A 20510-nucleotide genomic window follows, 5' to 3' on the forward strand; every position below is an offset into this window, starting at 1 on the left:
TAACAAATAAAATAAAGCATCAGACTGGTAATCCATGATCATATAATTTTAGACATCAGTACTGCATGGTATATACATTTCAATATACATATTACACTGTATACATAATTATACAAAGCATAATATGTTTATCCTCCAGAGATGAGCAAGAAACTTTTAAAACATTAAAACCATTACCTCTTCATGCCAGAAGGTATCTTATCTTGTAATTTCAGATGACTTCTTATATCTTCATCTCCAAAATCTGCAAACCCTTCACTTTCATCCTCCCCAAAATGATCCTCCAGGGAACCATTAAGATATTCGTCAGTGAGTTTGGTTGTTGATCTACCAATAAGTTTCAAAACAGGTAATTTGTTCACTGATCCACGACCTTTCAAACCTCTTCTAACTTTCTTGTTAGCCACCTGTAATTTGTTTTGCTCATCAGGTTCTTTAAGAATATCATTAATACATTTACAGCATATATATATTTATTTATTTATGAGCAAGGAGACTTTAGAGTGGGTAGGGGATGTGTAGATCAAGTGTTTACATTGAAACATATATGTGAACAGTATTTAGATAAAGGTAGGGAAGTTTTTATTGCATTTATGGATTTAGAAAAAGCATATGATAGAGTGGATAGGGGAGCAATGTGGCAGATGTTGCAAGTATATGGAATAGGTGGTAAGTTACTAAATGCTGTAAAGAGTTTTTATGAGGATAGTGAGGCTCAGGTTAGGGTGTGTAGAAGAGAGGGAGACAACTTCCCGGTAAAAGTAGGTCTTAGACAGGGATGTGTAATGTTTCCATGGTTGTTTAATATATTTATAGATGGGGTTGTAAAAGAAGTAAATGCTAGGGTGTTGGGGAGAGAGGTAGGATTAAATTATGGAGAATCAAATACAAAATGGGAATTGACACATTTACTTTTTGCTGATGATACTGTGCTTATGGGTGATTCTAGAGAAAAGTTGCAAAGTTAAGTGAACGAGTTTCAGAGGGTGTGTAAAGGTAAGAAGTTGAAAGAGAACATAGATAAGAGTAAGGTGATGAGGGTATCAAGTGATTTAGATAAAGAAAAATTGGATATCACATTGGAGAGAAGGAGTATGGAAGAAGTGAACGTTTTCAGATATTTGGGAGTTGATGTGTCAGCAGATGGATTTGTGAAGGATGAGGTTAACCATAGAATTGATGAGGGAAAAACATGTTATCAATAGAGGCAAAGAAGGGAATGTACAAAAGTATAGTGGTACCAACATTCTTATATGGGTGTGAAGCTTGGGTTGTAAATGCTGCAGCAAGGAGGTGGTTGGAGGCAGTGGAGATGTCCTAAGGGCAATGTGTAGTGTAAATATTATGCAGAGAAATTAGGAGAAGGTGTGGAGTTAATAAAAGTATTAGTCAGAGGGCTGAAGAGAGGTCGTTGAGGTGGTTTGGTCAATTAGAGAGAATGGATCAAAGTAGAATGACATGGAGAGCATATAAATCTGTAGGGAAAGGAAGGTGGGATAGGGGTCGTCCTCGAAAAGGTTGGAGGGACGGGGTAAAGGAGGTTTTGTGGGTGAGGGGCTTGGACTTCCAGCAAGCGTTAGATAGGAGTGAATGGAGAAGAATGGTTTTTGGGACCTGACGAGCTGTTGAAGTGTAAGCAGGGTAATATTTAGTGAAGGGATTCAGGGAAACCGGTAATTTTTATATAGCCGGACTTGAGTTCTGGAAATGGGAAGTACAATGCCTGCACTTTAAAGGAGGGGTTTGGAATATTGGCAGTTTGGAGGGATGTATAATAGGATGGTACATATATAATTGGGGCCCTGATATTATACATGTATTCTATATGGGGTTTCTTATATTATTTCAGGTCACTTTTTATATTGTATCTTTATATATGCTTCTATACTGCTGTATCTGGGCACTTCTGCAAAAACAGTGATTATGTATGAGTGAGGTGAAAGTGTTGAATGATGATGAAAGTATTTTTGTTTTGGGGATTTTCTTTCTTTTTGGCTCACCCTGCCCTTTCAGTGGCCATCATGTAGATCTATGTTACTGATACCAAGGTTCCTCATGTAGATCTACATTTTTGAGCACAGCTCCTCAAACTGCAAGCAGTAAATAAAAAAGATTCTGCCCCAAGTGGTACATGATGCAAAATGCAAAACTCTGAAATTATGTTTGGTTTAAAATAGTGACTTGGAGGTGTTTTCTAGGATAGCTTTATGGTTTTATTGGCTGTTTCTTGGTATTATTTAACAGAATGAGAGATATATGATTGAAATAGAGATAATTTTGGTTGGTTTGAAATCAAGCTAAACGTAGCAGAAACATTTTATTTTTATTGATTATCCTGAGGGCAGGGAAGGTCTCCCTTACAGCCCATGGTCTGTTTTCTTCTTCTTTCAAGAAACCAGCTGTATCCCACCGAAGCAGGGTGACCCAAAAGAAAAAACAAAAGTTTCTCCTTTTAAATTCAGTAATATATACAGGAGTTACTAGCCCCTTGCTCCTGGCATTTTAGTCGCCTCTTACAACATGCATGGCTTATGGAGGAAGAATTCTGTACTACTTCCCCATGGAGATGGTCTGTTTATGGGTTTTTAATAGTTCTGATTCAATTACTGGATGCCATAAAGCATGACCAATCATTCCTGGTTACATTATCCAAGAAATAGGGTAACTCTTCATTTTTCATTTTATGGGATGATGAACTCAAAATGAAGGGCAAATGTAATATGGGAGAGGAATGGGGATGTGAGTAATGAACAGAGGAAATGTTGTTTAAGTGCCTAGAATGTCTACAGTGTTTATTTTGGACATTTTTTTTTAACTGGAATATTTTTAATGTTGTATAAAATAGACCAAATTACCAAATTCTGTGAATTTTATAGGGTAGTTCTGATAGTTGAATGGTCAGTTTTTGTGCTCAGTTGATAGAACAGAAGATATATTAGTGAAATAGCTAAGAATTTGGTTAAATGGAGCACTGGAACTAGCTTACAATAGGACTCAAAGTGGGCAAAATAGCCAATGCATAAATTGCGCCCAGACCACAAACTTTGTGTCTGCACAATTCCATATGTTTTCCACCCAATTTTGTACTTTTGGTGTCATTAACTTCAGAAAAAATTCTCTAACATTTCAGAAATAAAATTAACTTTTTTTTTTAAATGCAGAAACAGACCAACATTAATTATGGAAGTCCAGACAGTGAAAGGGTCAAATGAATGTTTCTAAATCTCACTTTCCACTGTTCTGAATAACTTACATTAATGAGCAACCAAACAGGTTTGCAAATATTTACTTATGAAATGGCATATAAAGTGATTAGATACCCTATGTAAACCCCTCAGGGAAGGTGCCTTGATGCTAATGGTGGTGGTTGGAGGGCTCTTGATCAGAGGAATTGTACTTTTTCTGTATCAAACCTGATTACCTTCCAGTTCCCAAGGTGCTTCTGACCTCTATGGGTTAAAAGCTTCAAATGAATGCAGTAATAATATACCAGTGATAGTGTGAATGATGGTGAAAGTGTTTCTTTTGTGGGTCCCCTTTCCTCAGTGGGAGATAGCCAGCATGATAAAAAAAAACAAAAAATGTAAATGTTTAAAGCTTTGTTCTCTTGAGAACCTCCCAGTACATTTTTTCTTATACTGTTGTATTTCTCCAAAATTCTATTTTTTTTTTTTACACAGATCAGTTTCACAGGCTAAAAGTTATTATCCTACCTCAGCTCACTTCAAAGCCCAGCCCTACCTAAAGCTACCTAGTTTTACCTACCTTCATCCTTAATGTATCCTTCATAATAATTCTGATTAAATTACTGAATACCTTCAGCATAGTATAAACTAAATATTCTCATTCTCATGTACTATATGTCTTTCACTGTGTAATTAGTTTTAAGGCTGCCCAAAAATGCCTTGCATAACAAAGGCCTTTCTATAGTTTATACATGTCATACTGTACAGTAAGGCACTTTATAGAAATAAACTTGTTTATATACTACCACCCCTTGGGACGTGACCCACAACAGCCAACTAACATCCGGCTACCTACGTACTGCAAAGTGAACAGCAGCAGCAGATATAAGAAAACACGCCCAACGTTTCTACCCCTGCCAGGGATTCAACAACGGACTCTCAGTATGTTTCATTTACCAATGAAACAATGCATAAAACCCATTTACAATATAAATCTCATATTCATATTTTGGAAAAAATACAAAATAAATTTATTTCTACATTTAATGTACATAAATTGTGGAAATATTTTTTCCATCTGATAATTAGCAACATGATTCATAATGTGACTTTTCCCAGTGGGTGTAGGCATGGAATTTTGTTAGTATGTGAGGGCTGACCCTACAACATAATAAACTTGTAGTCCATTGTAAAAAAAAACTTTATACAGTGGAACCCCAGTTTTCAACCAGTTTGATTATCTTACAATTTAGTTTTTGACCACTTTTTTCAGTGAAATTTTCCCCGTTTTCATACAACCACTCGGAAATCATCTGTATCAGACACATCTGCCTGCCCGCGGGAAGCAGCGCTCATATGTTCCTGACTCAGTCTGCCTTTGTTACTCGTTCACTAAGAGTGTTCCTCTAGTCTCAACGCCATAGTAATAATACTAATACAGTGGGCCCTCCCTTTTCGTCGATCTCCATTATCACCGATTTTCGTTTTCGTCACCTTTTTTCATCGATATTTTGGTTTCGTTTTCATCGATTTCCTCCATTTTCGTCGCTGGTACGGAACCTGTCCAGTGTCCACCATGCAGACAAAGCCGCCGCCCACACGCATTCTCAAGCAGTGTTGCGTTGTTTCTCGGTGAGTGAACATATCCTGCCAGGTCATACGAAACATTTCATAATAATCCATTGTTTTTGGCACTTGTTATTGTGTGTGACTGCTAAATAAGCCACCATGGCTCCAAAAAAAGCTCCTAGTGCCAGTCCTTTGGTAAAGAAAGTGAGGAACACCATAGAAATGAAAAAAGAAATCACTCAAAAATATGAAAGTGGCATACGCATTGCTGAACTTGGCAGGACGTATGGGAAGGCGCCATCAATGATCAGCTCCACTGTGGCAAAGAGAAAAAAATCATGGAAGCTGATGTTTCGAAAGGAGTGAATGCAATAACCAAACAGAGATCCCAAACAAATGAAGAAGTGAAGAAATTGTTGTTGGTGTGGATCAGAGAGAAAGAGTTAGCAGAAGATAGTGTTGTGCAGTCAATAATTTGTGAAAAAGCAAGGCAGTTGCATGGTGATCTCGTAAAGAAACTGCCTGAAATGAGTTGGTGAATTTAAGGCCAGCAAAGGCTGGTTTGAAAAATTCAAAAAGCTAAGTGATATATACAGTGTTGTAAGGCATGGTGAGGGTTCTAGTTCTGACAAACAAGCGGCTGAAAAATTTGTGCGAGAATTCAAAGGTTATGTAGAGGTTGAAAAATTCCAACCCCAACAAGTGTTCAATTGTGACAAAACAGGCCTGTTTTGGAAGAAAATGCCAAAGAGGTCCTACATCACACAGGAGGAAAAGGCACACCCAGGGCACAAGCCTATGAAAGACAGGCTAACTCTCTTGTTGTGTGGTAATGCTAGTGGGGATTTCAAAGTGAAGCGTTTACTGGTGTATCACTCTGAAAATCCTAGTGTTCAAGAAAAAGTGTTGTCAAAAGTAAACTGTGTGTGATGTGGAAGGCTAACAGTAGGGCATGGGTCACTAGGGAAATTTTCCTGGAATGGTTCAATGAAGTGTTTGGCCCGACTGTGAAGAAATGCCTCCGGAATAATAAATTGCTACTCCCGTGCCTCCTGTTTATGGACAAAGCTCCTCCTCATCCTCCAGACTTGGAAGACCAATTGTCTATGGAATTCAGTTTTGTAACAGTGAAGTTCTTGCCTCCTAACACCACTCCTCTCATCCAGCCCATGAACCAGCAGATCATTGCAAACTTCAAAAAACTGTACACCAAAGCAATGTTTCAAAGGTGCTTTGACATAACCTCAAACTCTGAATTGGCCCTAAGAGAGTTCTGGTAGAATCACTTTAATATCTTCCACTGCATAAGCCTTATATATATAGATAAGGTTTGGCAGGGAGTGACTTCCAGGATGATGAATTCTGCTTGGGGAAAACTGTGGCCAGATTGTGTCCAAAAGAAGGATTTAGAAGGGTGTGAGGCTGACCCTGTCAACCCTACACCAGTTGTGCAATCAATTGTGGCATTGGGGAATTCCATGGGGTTGGATGTGAGTGACCAGAATGTGGAAGAGTTGGTGGAGGACCACAATGAAGAGCTAACCACCGATGAGCTGCAGCAACAGACCATACCTCAGGAAATTGCTTCAGAGGAGGAGGAAGAGAGATGGAAGAAGGTGCCTTCTTCAAAGATTAAGGAGATTTGTGCAATGTGAACTAAAGTGCATTCATTTGTGGAGGAACATCACCCTGAGAAAGCTGTTGCAATCCGTGCTGCAACTTTTAAAATGACAATGCCATGTCCCATTTTAGGCAAATCTTAGAGAGATGCCAGAAACAGACCTATCTGGACAAATATTTTGTGCGAGAGGGGTCCAGTGACTCTCAAGCTGGTCCTAGTGGCATTAAAAAACAAAGGAGGGAAGTGACCCCGGATAACGACTTGGTACCTAGAGTCCTTATGGAGGGGGATTTCCTTTCCAAAGAATAACCTCTTCCCTCTCCCCTCCTCCCTGTCTTCCATCCATCAACAATAACCATCAATAAAGGAAAGTGTCATGTTGAATGTTCATTCTTTTGTGCATGTAAATCTATCTTTTGTAGGTAGAAGGTTGGTAGACAGCAACCACCCAGGGGGGTACTACCATCCTGCCAAATGAGTGTGAAACGAAAGCCTATAATTGTTTTACGTGATGGTAGGATTGCTGGTGTCCTTTTTTCTGTCTCATAAACATGCAAGATTTCAGGTACGTCTTGCTACTTTTACTTACACTTAGGTCACACTATACATACATGTTTTTTTTTTTTTTCAAAAAGTCGGCCGTCTCCCACCGAGGCAGGGTGACCCAAAAAAGAAAGAAAATCCCCAAAAAGAAAATGCTTTCATCATCATTCAACACTTTCACCACACACACATTATCACTGTTTTTGCAGAGGTGCTCAGAATACAACAGTTTAGAAGCATACATATATAAAGATACACAACATATCCCTCCAAACTGCCAATATCCCAAACCCCTCCTTTAACCCTTTCAGGGTCCGTCCCGTAGATCTACGGCTTTACGTTCAGGGTCCAAACCGTAGATCTACGCTATGAGCTCAGCTCACTCTGATAAACTGTGAGTGGTACATTTGGGCCTAGATATGAGAGAATACATCTATGTGGTATGTGTGCACCACATAAAACAGATCCTGCAGCACACTGTGTATAATGAGAGAAAAAAAATGAAATCATGATTTTTCGATTAAAACAGCAACTTTGCAGTGTTTTTTCGTATGTTTTTTATAGTTGTATTTGCGATTTCTTGGTCTCATTTGATAGAATGGAAGACATATTACAGAAATAGAGATGATTTTGATTGGTTTTAGCACTGGAAATGGCTTGAAACTGAGCTCAAAGTAGCAGAAATGTTAAATTTTTGCCGATATTCAAGAGTAAACAAACGACCTCACACGTCTAATACACTTCAGCTGGTGGGTCTAATATACATTCACAAATATGGTGATGATATTTATACAATTATTACAGTATTGCATAACAGTAAATCTTCTATTTTTTGGTGTGAATAAAAATTCATTATGTGAATAAAAAATCAAAATGGAATTTATTTGTAAAGCCTCAAAACATAACTAATGAACAGAGGAAATGTTAGTTTAGTGCCAGGAATGCCTACATTGTTCATTCTGGACCCTATTTTGAAATTGAAATATTTTGAACTTTGTGTTAAATTGGCCAAATTAACAATTTCCGATCACTTTATTTTGTAGTTGAAACAGTTGACTTGGCGATTTCTTGTGCTCAATCGATAGAATAGAAGTAATACTAGTGAAATAGCTAAGAATTTGGTTGATTGGAATAATGTAATTGGCCTAAAATGGGAGTCAAAGTCGGCAAAATCGCCGATTCGTAAATATCGCTGACACATCAAAATTCGCGAGAGCATAATTTCGTCAATTTTTTACCAAATTTCGTACTTTTTGTTTTATTACCTTCACAAAAAGATTCTCTACGATTTCATAAGAAAAAATAACAAATTTTTTTTTTGGAAAATTCTTGGACACTGGTGCGTGACTCGAGATTTGGGCCTTGGACCCTGAAAGGGTTAAAGTGCAGGCATTGTACTTCCCATTTCCAGGACTCAAGTCTGACTATATGAAAATAACCGGTTTCCCTGAATCCCTTCACTAAATATTACCCTGCTCACACTCCAACAGATCGTCAGGTCCCAAGTACCATTCGTCTCCATTCACTCCTATCTAACACGCTCATGCACGCTTGCTGGAAGTCCAAGCCCCTTGCCCACAAAACCTCCTTTACCCCCTCTCTCCAACCCTTTTGAGGACGACCCCTACCCCTCCTTCCTTCCCCTATAGATTTATATACTTTCCATGTCATTCTACTTTGATCCATTCTCTCTAAATGACCAAACCACCTCAACAACCCCTCTTCTGCCCTCTGACTAATGCTTTTATTAACTCCACACCTTCTCCTAATTTCCACACTCCAAATTTTCTGCATAATATTTACACCACACATAGCCCTTAGACAGGACATCTCCACTGCCTCCAACCGTCTCCTCGCTGCTGCATTTACCACCCAAGCTTCACACCCATATAAGAGTGTTGGTACTACTATACTTTCATACATTCCCTTCTTTGCCTCCATAGATAACGTTTTTTGACTCCACATATACCTCAACGCACCACTCACCTTTTTTCCCTCATCAATTCTATGATTAACCTCATCCTTCATAAATCCATCCGCCGACACGTCAACTCCCAAGTATCTGAAAACATTCACTTCTTCCATACTCCTCCTCCCCAATTTGATATCCAATTTTTCTTTATCTAAATCATTTGATACCCTCATCACCTTACTCTTTTCTATGTTCACTTTCAACTTTCTACCTTTACACACATTCCCAAACTCATCCACTAACCTTTGCAATTTTTCTTTAGAATCTCCCATAAGCACAGTATCATCAGCAAAAAGTAACTGTGTCAATTCCCATTTTGAATTTGATTCCCCAAAATTTAATCCCACCCCTCTCCCGAACACCCTAGCATTTACTTCCTTTACAACCCCATCTATAAAAATATTAAACAACCATGGTGACATTACACATCCCTGTCTAAGACCTACTTTTACCGGGAAGTAGTCTCCCTCTCTTCTACACACCCTAACCTGAACCTCACTATCCTCATAAAAACTCTTTACAGCATTTAATAACTTACCACCTATTCCATATACTTGCAACATCTGCCACATTGCTCCTCTATCCACTCTATCATATGCCTTTTCTAAATCCATAAATGCAATAAAAACTTCCCAACCTTTATCTAAATACTGTTCACATATATGCTTCAATGTAAACACTTGATCTACACATCCCCTACCCACTCTGAAACCTCCTTGCTCATCCGCAATCCTACATTCTGTCTTACCTCTAATTCTTTCAATTATAACCCTACCGTACACTTTTCCTGGTATACTCAGTAAACTTATTCCTCTATAATTTTTACAGTCTCTTTTGTCCCCATTCCCTTTATATAAAGGGACTATACATGCTCTCTGCCAATCCCTAGGTACCTTCCCCTCTTTCATACATTTATTAAACAAAAGTACCAACCACTCCAACACTATATCCCTCCCTGCTTTTAACATTTCTGTCATGATCTCATCAGTTCCAGCTGCTTTACCCCCTTTCATTCTACGTAATGCCTCACGTACCTCCCCCACACTTACATTCTGCTCTTCTTCACTCCTAAAAGATGGTATACCTCCCTGACCAGTGCATGAAATTACTGCCTCTCTTTCTTCCTTAACATTTAAAAGTTCCTCAAAATATTCTCGCCATCTACCTAATACCTCCATCTCCCCATCTACTAACTCCCCTACTCTGTTTTTAACTGACAAATCCTTACTTTCCCTAGGCTTTCTTAACTTGTTTAACTCACTCCAAATTTTTTTCTTATTTTCATTAAAATTTCTTGACAGTGCCTCTCCCACTCTATCATCTGCTCTCCTTTTGCACTCTCTCACCACTCTCTTTACCTTTCTTTTACTCTCCATATACTCTGCTCTTCTTATAACACTTCTGCTTTGTAAAAACCTCTCATAAGCTACCTTTTTCTCTTTTATCACACCCTTTACTTCATCATTCCACCAATCACTCCTCTTTCCTCCTGCCCCCACCCTCCTATAACCACAAACTTCTGCCCCACATTCTAATACTGCATTTTTAAAACTATTCCAACCCTCTTCAATGCCCCCCCCACTACTCATCTCTGCACTAGCCCACCTTTCTGCCAATAGTCGCTTATATCTCACATATATACACTCCCCTCTGGGTTTTCTTCTATTTTCTTTCTAGTTCTTATTCTTGTTTATTTCCTCTTATCTCCATGGGGCAGTGGAACAGAATTCTTCCTCCGTAAGCCATGCGTGTTCTAAGAGGCTACTAAAATGTAGGGAGCAAGGGGCTAGTAACCTCTTCTCCTGTATATATTACTAAATGTAAAAGGATAAACTTTTGTTTTCCCTTTAGGGCCACCCTGCCTTGGTGGGATACGGCCGGTTTGTTGAAAGAAAGAAGAAATCTATCTTTAAGGTAAAAAAAAATTTTTTGTTAATACTTCTGGGTGTCTAGAACGGATTAATTGATTTACATTATTTTTTATGGGGAAAACGGTTTCCGTTTTTGCCGATCGCCCTGGAACAGATTAAACGTGAAAACCGAGGGTCCATTGTACGTAATAATGTTCACTCTTGGGCACATTAAATGTTTTATTTTACGTTAGTATAGACATTTTCATTAATCCATCTAGGATATTTTCTTCAAAATTATATAAGAAACGTATTACATAGGAGGGGTGGTAGTTGGGTGGAGGGAAAACATTATGTTTTCTCTGGTCCAACACCAAAGAAAACGTGTATGAATCTGCGTTGGCCCAGTCACCCCCCTTAACCCTTTCAGGGTCCAAGGCCCAAATCTGGAGTCACGCACCAGTGTCCAAGAATTTTCAAAAAAAAAATTTGTTATTTTTTCTTATGAAATCGTAGAGAATCTTTTTGTGAAGGTAATAAAACAAAAAGTACGAAATTTGGTGGAAAATTGACGAAATTATGCTCTCCAAATTCTTAGCTATTTCACTAGTATTACTTCTATTTTATCGATTGAGCACAAGAAATCGCCAAGTCAACTGTTTCAACTACAAAATAAAGTGATCGGAAATTGTTAATTTGGCCAATTTAACACAAAGTTCAAAATATTCCAATTTCAAAATAGGGTCCAGAATGAACAATGTAGGCATTCCTGGCACTAAACTAACATTTCCTCTGTTCATTAGTTATGTTTTGAGGCTTTACAAATAAATTCCATTTTGATTTTTTATTCACATAATGAATTTTTATTCACACCAAAAAATAGAAGATTTACTGTTATGCAATACTGTAATAATTGTATAAATATCATCACCATATTTGTGAATGTATATTAGACCCACCAGCTGACGTGTATTAGACGTGTGAGGTCGTTTGTTTACTCTTGAATATCGGCAAAAATTTAACATTTCTGCTACTTTGAGCTCAGTTTCAAGCCATTTCCAGTGCTAAAACCAATCAAAATCATCTCTATTTCTGTAATATGTCTTCCATTCTATCAAATGAGACCAAGAAATCGCAAATACAACTATAAAAAACATACGAAAAAACACTGCAAAGTTGCTGTTTTAATCGAAAAATCATGATTTCATTTTTTTCTCTCATTATACACAGTGTGCTGCAGGATCTGTTTTATGTGGTGCACACATACCACATAGATGTATTCTCTCATATCTAGGCCCAAATGTACCACTCACAGTTTATCAGAGTGAGCTGAGCTCATGGCGTAGATCTACGGTTTGGACCCTGAACGTAAAGCCGTAGATCTACGGGACGGACCCTGAAAGGGTTAATACATAATGCTTTTGTTTACAATTCTTGACATGAATTATTCATTACTTCACCCTTTGTTTATGATGGTATCTAAAGGTAGTTGTCAGAAACGATTAAACTCAGTGAACATGGTATGTCGATGGTAATAATATAGCTCTGGGCCTCATTAAATATCGTGTAGCTATGTAGGTAGGTGTAGATATGTAGCCCAGGTGGGCTACATCTACCGGCTACCAACACCTGACTTCCTACAAATTAGTACTACTCACCTCTTGCCCTACATTAAGACTACAAATATTTTAAGGTAAGTAATGAATGTACAGTGGACCCCCGCATAGCGAACTTAATCCGTGCAAGAGGGCTGGTCGTTATGCGAAATGTTCGCTATGCGAATTAATTTTCCCCATAAGAAATAATGGAAATAAAATTAATCCATGCAAGACACCCAAAAGTATGAAAAAAAATTTTTTTTACCACAAAAAAATGTTAATTTTAGTACACACAAACTGAAAAAGGCATGCACAATTACATGACACTTACTTTTATTGAAGATCTGGTGATGATTGATGGGATGGGAGGAGGGGAGAGAGAGTGTTAGTGTTTAGAAGGGGAATCCCCTTCCATTAACACTTGAGGAGGCAAGTCCTTTTCCGGGGTTACTTCCCTTCTTCTTTTAATGCCACTAGGACCAGCTTCAGAGTCACTGGACTTCTTTCTGTCCATAGAGCTCTGTACCTCCCGTTCCTTTACGATTTGTCTAAAATGGGCCATAACATTGTCATTGAAATAGTCACCAGCACGCCTTGCAACAGCTGTGTCAGGGTGATTTTCATCCATAAAGGTTTGCAGTTCAACCCACTGTGCACACATTTCCTTAATTTTTGAAGTAGGCACAATGGATTCCACAACTGGCATAGGCTTCTCAGGGTTAGCCCCAAACCCTTCAAAATCTTTCTTAATTTCCATACTAATTCTCACCCTTTTTACCACAGGGTTGGCACTAGAAGCTTTCTTGGGGCCCATGGTCACTTATTTTCAACAAACAGAACCGAAAACACTGTAATAATACGAAATATTCCGAGTGTATGCTTGAATGTTACCGCGGAGGCTAGCTGGTAAACAATGGGACAGGCGGCACATGTGAGGCTGGCTGAGGCCGCACATTGGACGCGTCTCGGACGAAGTTCGCTGAGCGGGTTTTTGTCTACTATGCGGGGCAAAATTTTAGCGATCAAAGCGTTCGCTATGCGGAATGTTCGCTATGCAAGGCGTTCGCTATGCGGGGGTCCACTGTACTGTGTATGTATTTTACTTTTTATTGTGTTTTTTAATGTCTAGTTCTATTACTAACTTAATTTAAGTTAGTGTAAACTTGAAAACCCTATGCCTGTTGTGGAATCTATTGTGGCTTTGGGGAAGTTCATGGGGTTGGATGTGAGTGGCCAGGATGTGGCAAAGTTGGTGGATGACTACACAGAAGAGCTAACTACTGAAGAGCTGCAACACTAAAGTTATTTTCTATAAAATTTATTTTTTGTTAATATTTTTGGGTGTCTGGAACAGATTAATTGTATTTACATTATTTCTTTTGGGAAATATTACTTCAGTTTTCGTACAAATTGGTTTTCGGCTGACCTTCTGGAACGGATTAAAGACAAAAACCAGGGTTCCACTGTAAATGTCTTGCATGTCTGTCACTCACAAATGAAATTACTGCATCAATTAAAATCGTAAAGCCAACAATATACAGTACAATTTAATGCAGGTGCCTTTTTTTAACTATTGCATCTATTATTACACTTCAAACCTACCCTTAGGGATTTTGGAACAGGTACGAGGATGGGCTGAAGGAGTCGCGTAAGCTGAAGTGGAAGAGATCGCACCTCCACAGTTTCTTCATCAACTTCCTCCCCTTGCATCAAGTGGTTACGTAGATGATCTATCAAGATATAACATATAAGTTTGAATGCATTCAGAATTCTACTTTGTCATTCATAAATGTTAACATTTTTTTAACACATAAGTTCTCTCTCACCAAGGTATAGGGTGACCCAAGAACAGAACAAAAATTGCAAACACTCATTCAATAGCTGCCTTGACAGAATTGTGCAAACATCACAATTCAAATAACCCTCTGAACTGGAGCATCCCCACCCTTCTTTCAGAATGCAAATGTTGTATTTCCCTCCTCTAGGACTCATATGAATTCCTTCATAAATGTTACCTTGCTCTCACATTAACAGCACATCAAGTCATAAAAACCATTTATCTCTATTCGCTCAAACAAACTCACACATGCCTGTTGGATGCTCAAAACCCTAGCACTCAAAACCTTCTTTACCCCCTTCCCTCCCTCCAACCCTTCTTGGATTGACCCTTACCCTTCCTTTCCTCACCCTCTTGATCATCCTGTCCCCTTAAAGGTGGCCTGTGGCCTGGTAGGCAACACTCGCTTCACACGCCGAGTGTCCAAAGTTCAATCCCCGGCAAGGGTGGAAACATTGGGTGCATTTCCTTACACCTGTTGTCCCATTCACCCAGCAAGGAAGTAGGTACCTGGGTATTAGGTGACAGGTGCAGGTCGCATCCTGGGGGACAAGCTTGAGGATCCCAATGGAAATAAGACGGAAGTCCCTCGATGATGCACTGCCTTTCTTGGGTTATCCTGGGTGGCTAACCCTCAAGGGGTTAAAAATCTGAACAAAACTTTATCTCTAACTCCATTCTCTCTAAATGCCTACACAACTTCAACACCACCACCTCAGCCTTCTAAATCATACCTTTGGTAACCCCACTCTGACTTTATTAACATGTTCCAACTTCTCTGAATAATATTCACACCGCACATTGCTCTCAAACATGACATCTCCACTACCTCTAGCCTCCTCTTTCCTGCAACATTTAAAGCCCATGCTTCACACCCATATAAAAGTGTTGACACTATGATATACAATGAAACCTCGGTACTTGAACAGCTCCCTACTCGAACAATTCGATGCTCGAACACTTTGTTCAGTAAAAAAAAAAATTGCTTGGAAGTTGACCGCTTGCTCAGCACTTAACCAAACAAACACGACCTGCCAGAACATGTGTCAGTCTCCCCACAGCTGTCGCTCAGTGCAAAACTCCGCTGAAATTTGCTGTAAACTATTTCGTGTCTCTTTGGATTTTATTTTTTCTATTATTTGTGTAAATAAGTCACCATGGGGCCTAAGACAATTACTGATAACAGCCAATCAAAAACAAAATAGGTTAGAGTCACAACAGAGATGAAAAAAAACTCATAGCAAAATATAATAGTGCCTGCGTGTCTGATCTTGCAACCTGTGTAAAACATTCATTTCAATCCATTCATTATTAACCCTTTCAGGGTCGAGAGGCCCTCTCTTAAACTCGTTCTCAGGGTTGAAAATTTTTCGGAAAAAAAAAAAAATTATTCTTTCTTGTGAAATGATAGAAAATCTTTTCCTGATCATATTGACACCAAAAGTATGAAATTTGATGGAAAACTTATGGAATTATGCTCTCGCGAAGTTAGCGGTCTTGACGATGTTTACGCATTGGCGATTTCGCCCATTCCTGTGTACTAATCAACAATAATCATATTTATTTCACTAGAACTCCATTTTTTCTATCGAATGAGTACAAGAAACCACCCATTTACCAATTTCAACTATCCAATAAAGTGGTTAGAAATTGGCAATTTTGCCAATTTCACACAAATTTCAGAAGATGCCAATTTCCAAATAGGATCCAGAATAAACAAGAAAGACATTCCTGGCACTAAAATAACATTTCCTCTGTTCGTTAGTCACGTCCCCAGGGCCCCTCTTACATTTCTTTTCCTTTCCACTTTGAATTTTTATTCTCACATAAAATAGGAGATTTACTGTTATGCAGACAACTGCATTAGTGTAGAAATGGTATAAATAATATCAGCACACTTGTGAAAGAATATTAGACTCAACAGTTGATGTGTACTGGACGCTTGGCATGATTTGTATACTTTTGAACTTTGGTAAAAATCGGACATTTCTGCTAATTTGAGCTCAATTTCAAGGTACTTTTCTTTGTGAAACCCATCAAAATCATCTCAATTTCTGTAATATGTCTTCCATTCTATAAAATGAGACCAGGAAAACTAGAATACAACCATAAATACCATACAAAAATACAGTGCAAAGTCGCTGTTTTAATCCAAAAATACGGTCAAAGTTTTTTTTTCTCATTACGCACTGTGTGCTGCAGGATTTTTTATACTGCGCACACTGACCACATAGACCCATTCTTTCATATGTAGGCCTACCAGCTTTCTCTCGCTAGATTTGAAGGCGCTAGAATTTAGGCGTTCTAATATGTCAATAACCCTGGTGTGTAAGCTGTACTAATACATCGGAAACCCTGAAAGGGTTAACAGTGCCACATCAAGAAATAGGTCAATATCTTACTTCTGAGATAATCCAGGAAAACGCACGCATAGCATAGGACCCAGGAAAAAATACAGTGGTACCTCAGGATACGAATTTATTTCGTTCCAGAAGGCTGTTCGAGTGCCGATACCGAACGAATTTGTTCCCATAAGGAATAATGTAAATTAGATTAATCCGTTTCAGACCCCCAAAAATAAAAGTGCAAAAGCACTTACATAAATACACTTGCATAATTGTTCGCAATTTGAGCTGTTCGTATCCTGAGGTACCACTGTATCAGGGAAAAATCGCACTATTTTTGAGCCTTTTGCTAAGATAAACGTGATCTAAGCGTATTTGCCCTGATGTAAACAATGCTTCCACCTCTCCAAACAATGACTATTAATTCTGGCATCTTTGTTGTGTTTCTAGGTTATTTATCATGTTTCTTATATCAAGTTGGAATAAATGTGATAGAGAGATAACCTTTATTACTTATGTTAGTGTATTTACAAAACGTATTCGCACCAAAACTAGTATCCAGCTATCAAGACAACTTATCAGATACTGAATGCTCCTTCTGCTGGCCTCTCCCTCTCTCTCCTACAGCTCCTCTCACTTTGGGCCCCTCTTATATTACACTTGCTTTCCATTTTGAATTTTTATTCACACAACAAATAGAAGATTTACTGTTATGCAGACTACTGCATTATTGTAAAAATGGTAAAGATATAATAACACAGCATTTGTAAAAGCATAATTACAGATAATACCACAGACCACTACCCTACTTTCCTCATAACAACTCTTGGTAAAATACCCCAAGACACTACTAAAGTCACCTTCAGACTTCACAATGAGGCAGCCATTAATAACTTCACAACAGCAGTAACAAACATTGACTGGCACACTGAGCTAGAAATCTATACAGATATTGACGAATGTTTTAATAATTTTCTAAAAAAGACCCAATACCTTTATAACAAGCACTGCCCTAAAAAAACTAAACAGATGTCAGCTAAGAGACTGAACAGTCCCTGGCTAACACCCAGTATTCTCAAATCCATAAATACAAAACACCGATATGAAAAACAGTACAGAATGGGTCACATAACCAGAGACCAAACAAAACGTTACTCGTCAATCCTAACCAGCCTGATAAGAAGGGCAAAAAAATTGTATTATGAGAACAGATTATCCAACTTACGAGGTGATATAAAAAAGACCTGGAAGACCCTATCAGAAATTCTGGGAACAAAAAAGATATCACGACATAGCGAAATAAAATTAGCAAAATCAGATGAACCCCAACTCCCACCAACAGAAACAGCAAACAGACTCAATGATTTCTTCTCCACTATAGGTCAAAACCTTGCCAATAATATCCCAAGCTCAGATACCCCACCAAATGACTACCTCACTGGCAACTACCCGAACACACTGTTCCTAGCTCCGACTAACCCATACGAAGTCTCCCTTATTATCAACGCACTGAAAAACAAGGCAGGAGATTTAAATACCTTACCACCCTTTATATACAAAAAAGCGTCACAAGTACTATCACCAATCATTGCAACACTCTTTAACAAATCCATTGAATCCTCCACCTTCCCTACAGTTCTCAAAATAGCAAGGGTCACCCCGATCCATAAAGGAGGAGACCAAACAGAGTTGAATAACTATAGGCCAATATCCAATTTACACCCTCTCTCAAAAATCTTCAAAAAATTAATTCATAAACGAATCCACTCCTACCTCATCTCCCATAACATTCTCAACCCCTGCCAATTTGGATTCAGGCCTAATAAAAATACTAATGATGCTATTATACACATGCTAGAACATATATACACTGCAACAGAGAAAAAAGAAGTCCCACTGGGGATCTTCATTGACTTACGTAAAGCTTTTGATACAGTTGACCACGACTTGCTCCACGTAAAATTGTCACACTATGGTATTAGAGGGCACTCCCTCAACTACCTCAAGTCTTACCTCAGCAACAGAAGCCAATATGTGTACGCAAATGGGGCAAGCTCTTCCGCACAACCAATTACAGTTGGTGTCCCACAGGGAAGTGTCCTTGGCCCTCTTCTCTTTCTCCTATACATAAATGACCTACCAAATGCTTCGCAATTACTCAAACCCACACTTTTTGCAGATGACACCACATACGTCTTCTCTCACCCGAGCCCAGTCACGCTAGCCAATACTGTAAACACCGAATTACAGAAAATATCTACCTGGATGAGGACTAACAAACTTACACTAAACATTGACAAAACCTACTTCATTCAGTTTGGTAGCAGAGCTACAGATGTACCTCTTAACATAACGATAAACGGATCACCTATCACAAAGCTAACAGAGGGAAAATTCTTAGGAATCCACCTCGATAATAGACTCAAATTTCATACACATATACAACAAATTTCTAAGAAAATTTCCAAGACTGTAGGCATACTATCGAAGATACGGTACTATGTTCCACAGTCCTTTATCACTCTCTTATTTACCCCTATCTCACCTATGGAATTTGTGCATGGGGCTCAACAACAACTAACCATCTCAGACCACTAATTACCCAACAAAAGGCTGCAGTTAGAATGATAACAAATTCTCACTACAGGCAGCACACTCCACCAATATTCAAAACACTCAACCTACTCACCATACAAAACATCCATACTTATTATTGCACTTATTTCATACATAGAACACTTAACTCTGATATTAACCCTCCCCTCAAACATCTCCTTGCCAACCTCAACAGAACACATGACCATAACACAAGGCACAGATCACTCTTTGATGTTCCTCGTGTCCATCTCACACTATGCAAAAACTCAATGCACATAAAAGGCCCTAAAATCTGGAATTCATTACCTGTAAATATAAAAGAAACACTACCTGTTTATAAATTCAAGTCTCTTCTCAAAGTTCACTTACTCACTCAAAACCAAATAAATACTGAATAACTGAACCATATAAATTGTATATCCTAAATGTTACTCACAATTATATCACACAAATGTTAAACCTAACTTTGTTATTTTTTTTAAATACACTACCTAACAGAATACTCCATTCTACTGAATGTACAGCAATGCATGCAACCATAGGACCTGTCTTTGTAATACTCATTTGTATTTTATAATTATCTGTTTACAATAATGTCTTATCACTGATTTCATCATTGCTTAGTTAATCTTAAGTTAATTTTAAGCCAGCCCGTAATGCTATGCATATATGTGGCTTTGGCATGCTGCTCTTACCTGTATTTTTTGTACCTCTGTTTGTATGCTAAAATTTCTAAATAAATAAATAAAATAAATACTAGACTCACCAGTTGATGTGTATTGGAGGCATGACATAATTTGTTTACTCTTGAACATCAGCAAAAATTGAACATTTCCACTATTTTGAGCTCAATTTCAAGATACTTTTAGTCAGTACACCATTAAAATTCATATCTATTTCTGTAATATATCTTTCATTCTATCAAATGAGGCCAAGAAAATGAGAATACAACCATAAATAGCATACAAAAATAAACCGTGAGCCACAGGTGTGCATAGAGTGTCAGCCGCCCTTTAACCCTTTGGGGGTTTCGGCCGTTCTAGTATGGCTTAGGACCCAGGGTTTTTGATGTACTAGTACGCCTAAATTCTAGCGCCCTCAAATCTAGTGAGAGACAGCTGGTGGGCCTACATATGAAAGAATGGGTCTATGTGGTCAGTGTGCGAAGTATAAAAAAAATCCTGCAGCACACAGTGCATAATGAGAAAAGAAAAACTTTGAAAGTGTTTTTGGAAAAACAGCGACTTTGCACTGTATTTTCGTATGGTGTTTATTGGTGTATTCTAGTTTCCTTAGTCTCATTTTATAGAGTGGAAGACATATTACAGAAATTGAGATGATTTTGACTGGTTTTACAATGAAAAGTACCTTGAAATTGAGCTCAAATTAGCA

At 38.3% G+C, this 20510-nt stretch overlaps 1 protein-coding gene across 6 annotated transcripts in view; it reads right to left on the bottom strand.

Annotated features, from left to right (window-relative positions):
• The window catches only part of LOC128699777 (uncharacterized), an 86808-nt gene that overhangs the window by 13094 nt on the left and 53204 nt on the right, over window positions 1–20510 (bottom strand). For all 6 annotated transcript variants that reach the window (XM_070102290.1, XM_070102284.1, XM_070102286.1 and 3 more), the window contains exons 6-7: window positions 13941–14068; window positions 178–407 (exon numbers count right to left, since the gene is read on the bottom strand). In XM_070102290.1, coding sequence (XP_069958391.1) covers window positions 178–407; window positions 13941–14068 — 358 coding nt within the window. The remainder of the gene's footprint in view (window positions 1–177; window positions 408–13940; window positions 14069–20510) is intronic.

The sequence above is a fragment of the Cherax quadricarinatus genome, chromosome 81, assembly GCF_038502225.1.
Source record: "Cherax quadricarinatus isolate ZL_2023a chromosome 81, ASM3850222v1, whole genome shotgun sequence".
Classification (NCBI taxonomy): domain Eukaryota; kingdom Metazoa; phylum Arthropoda; class Malacostraca; order Decapoda; family Parastacidae; genus Cherax; species Cherax quadricarinatus.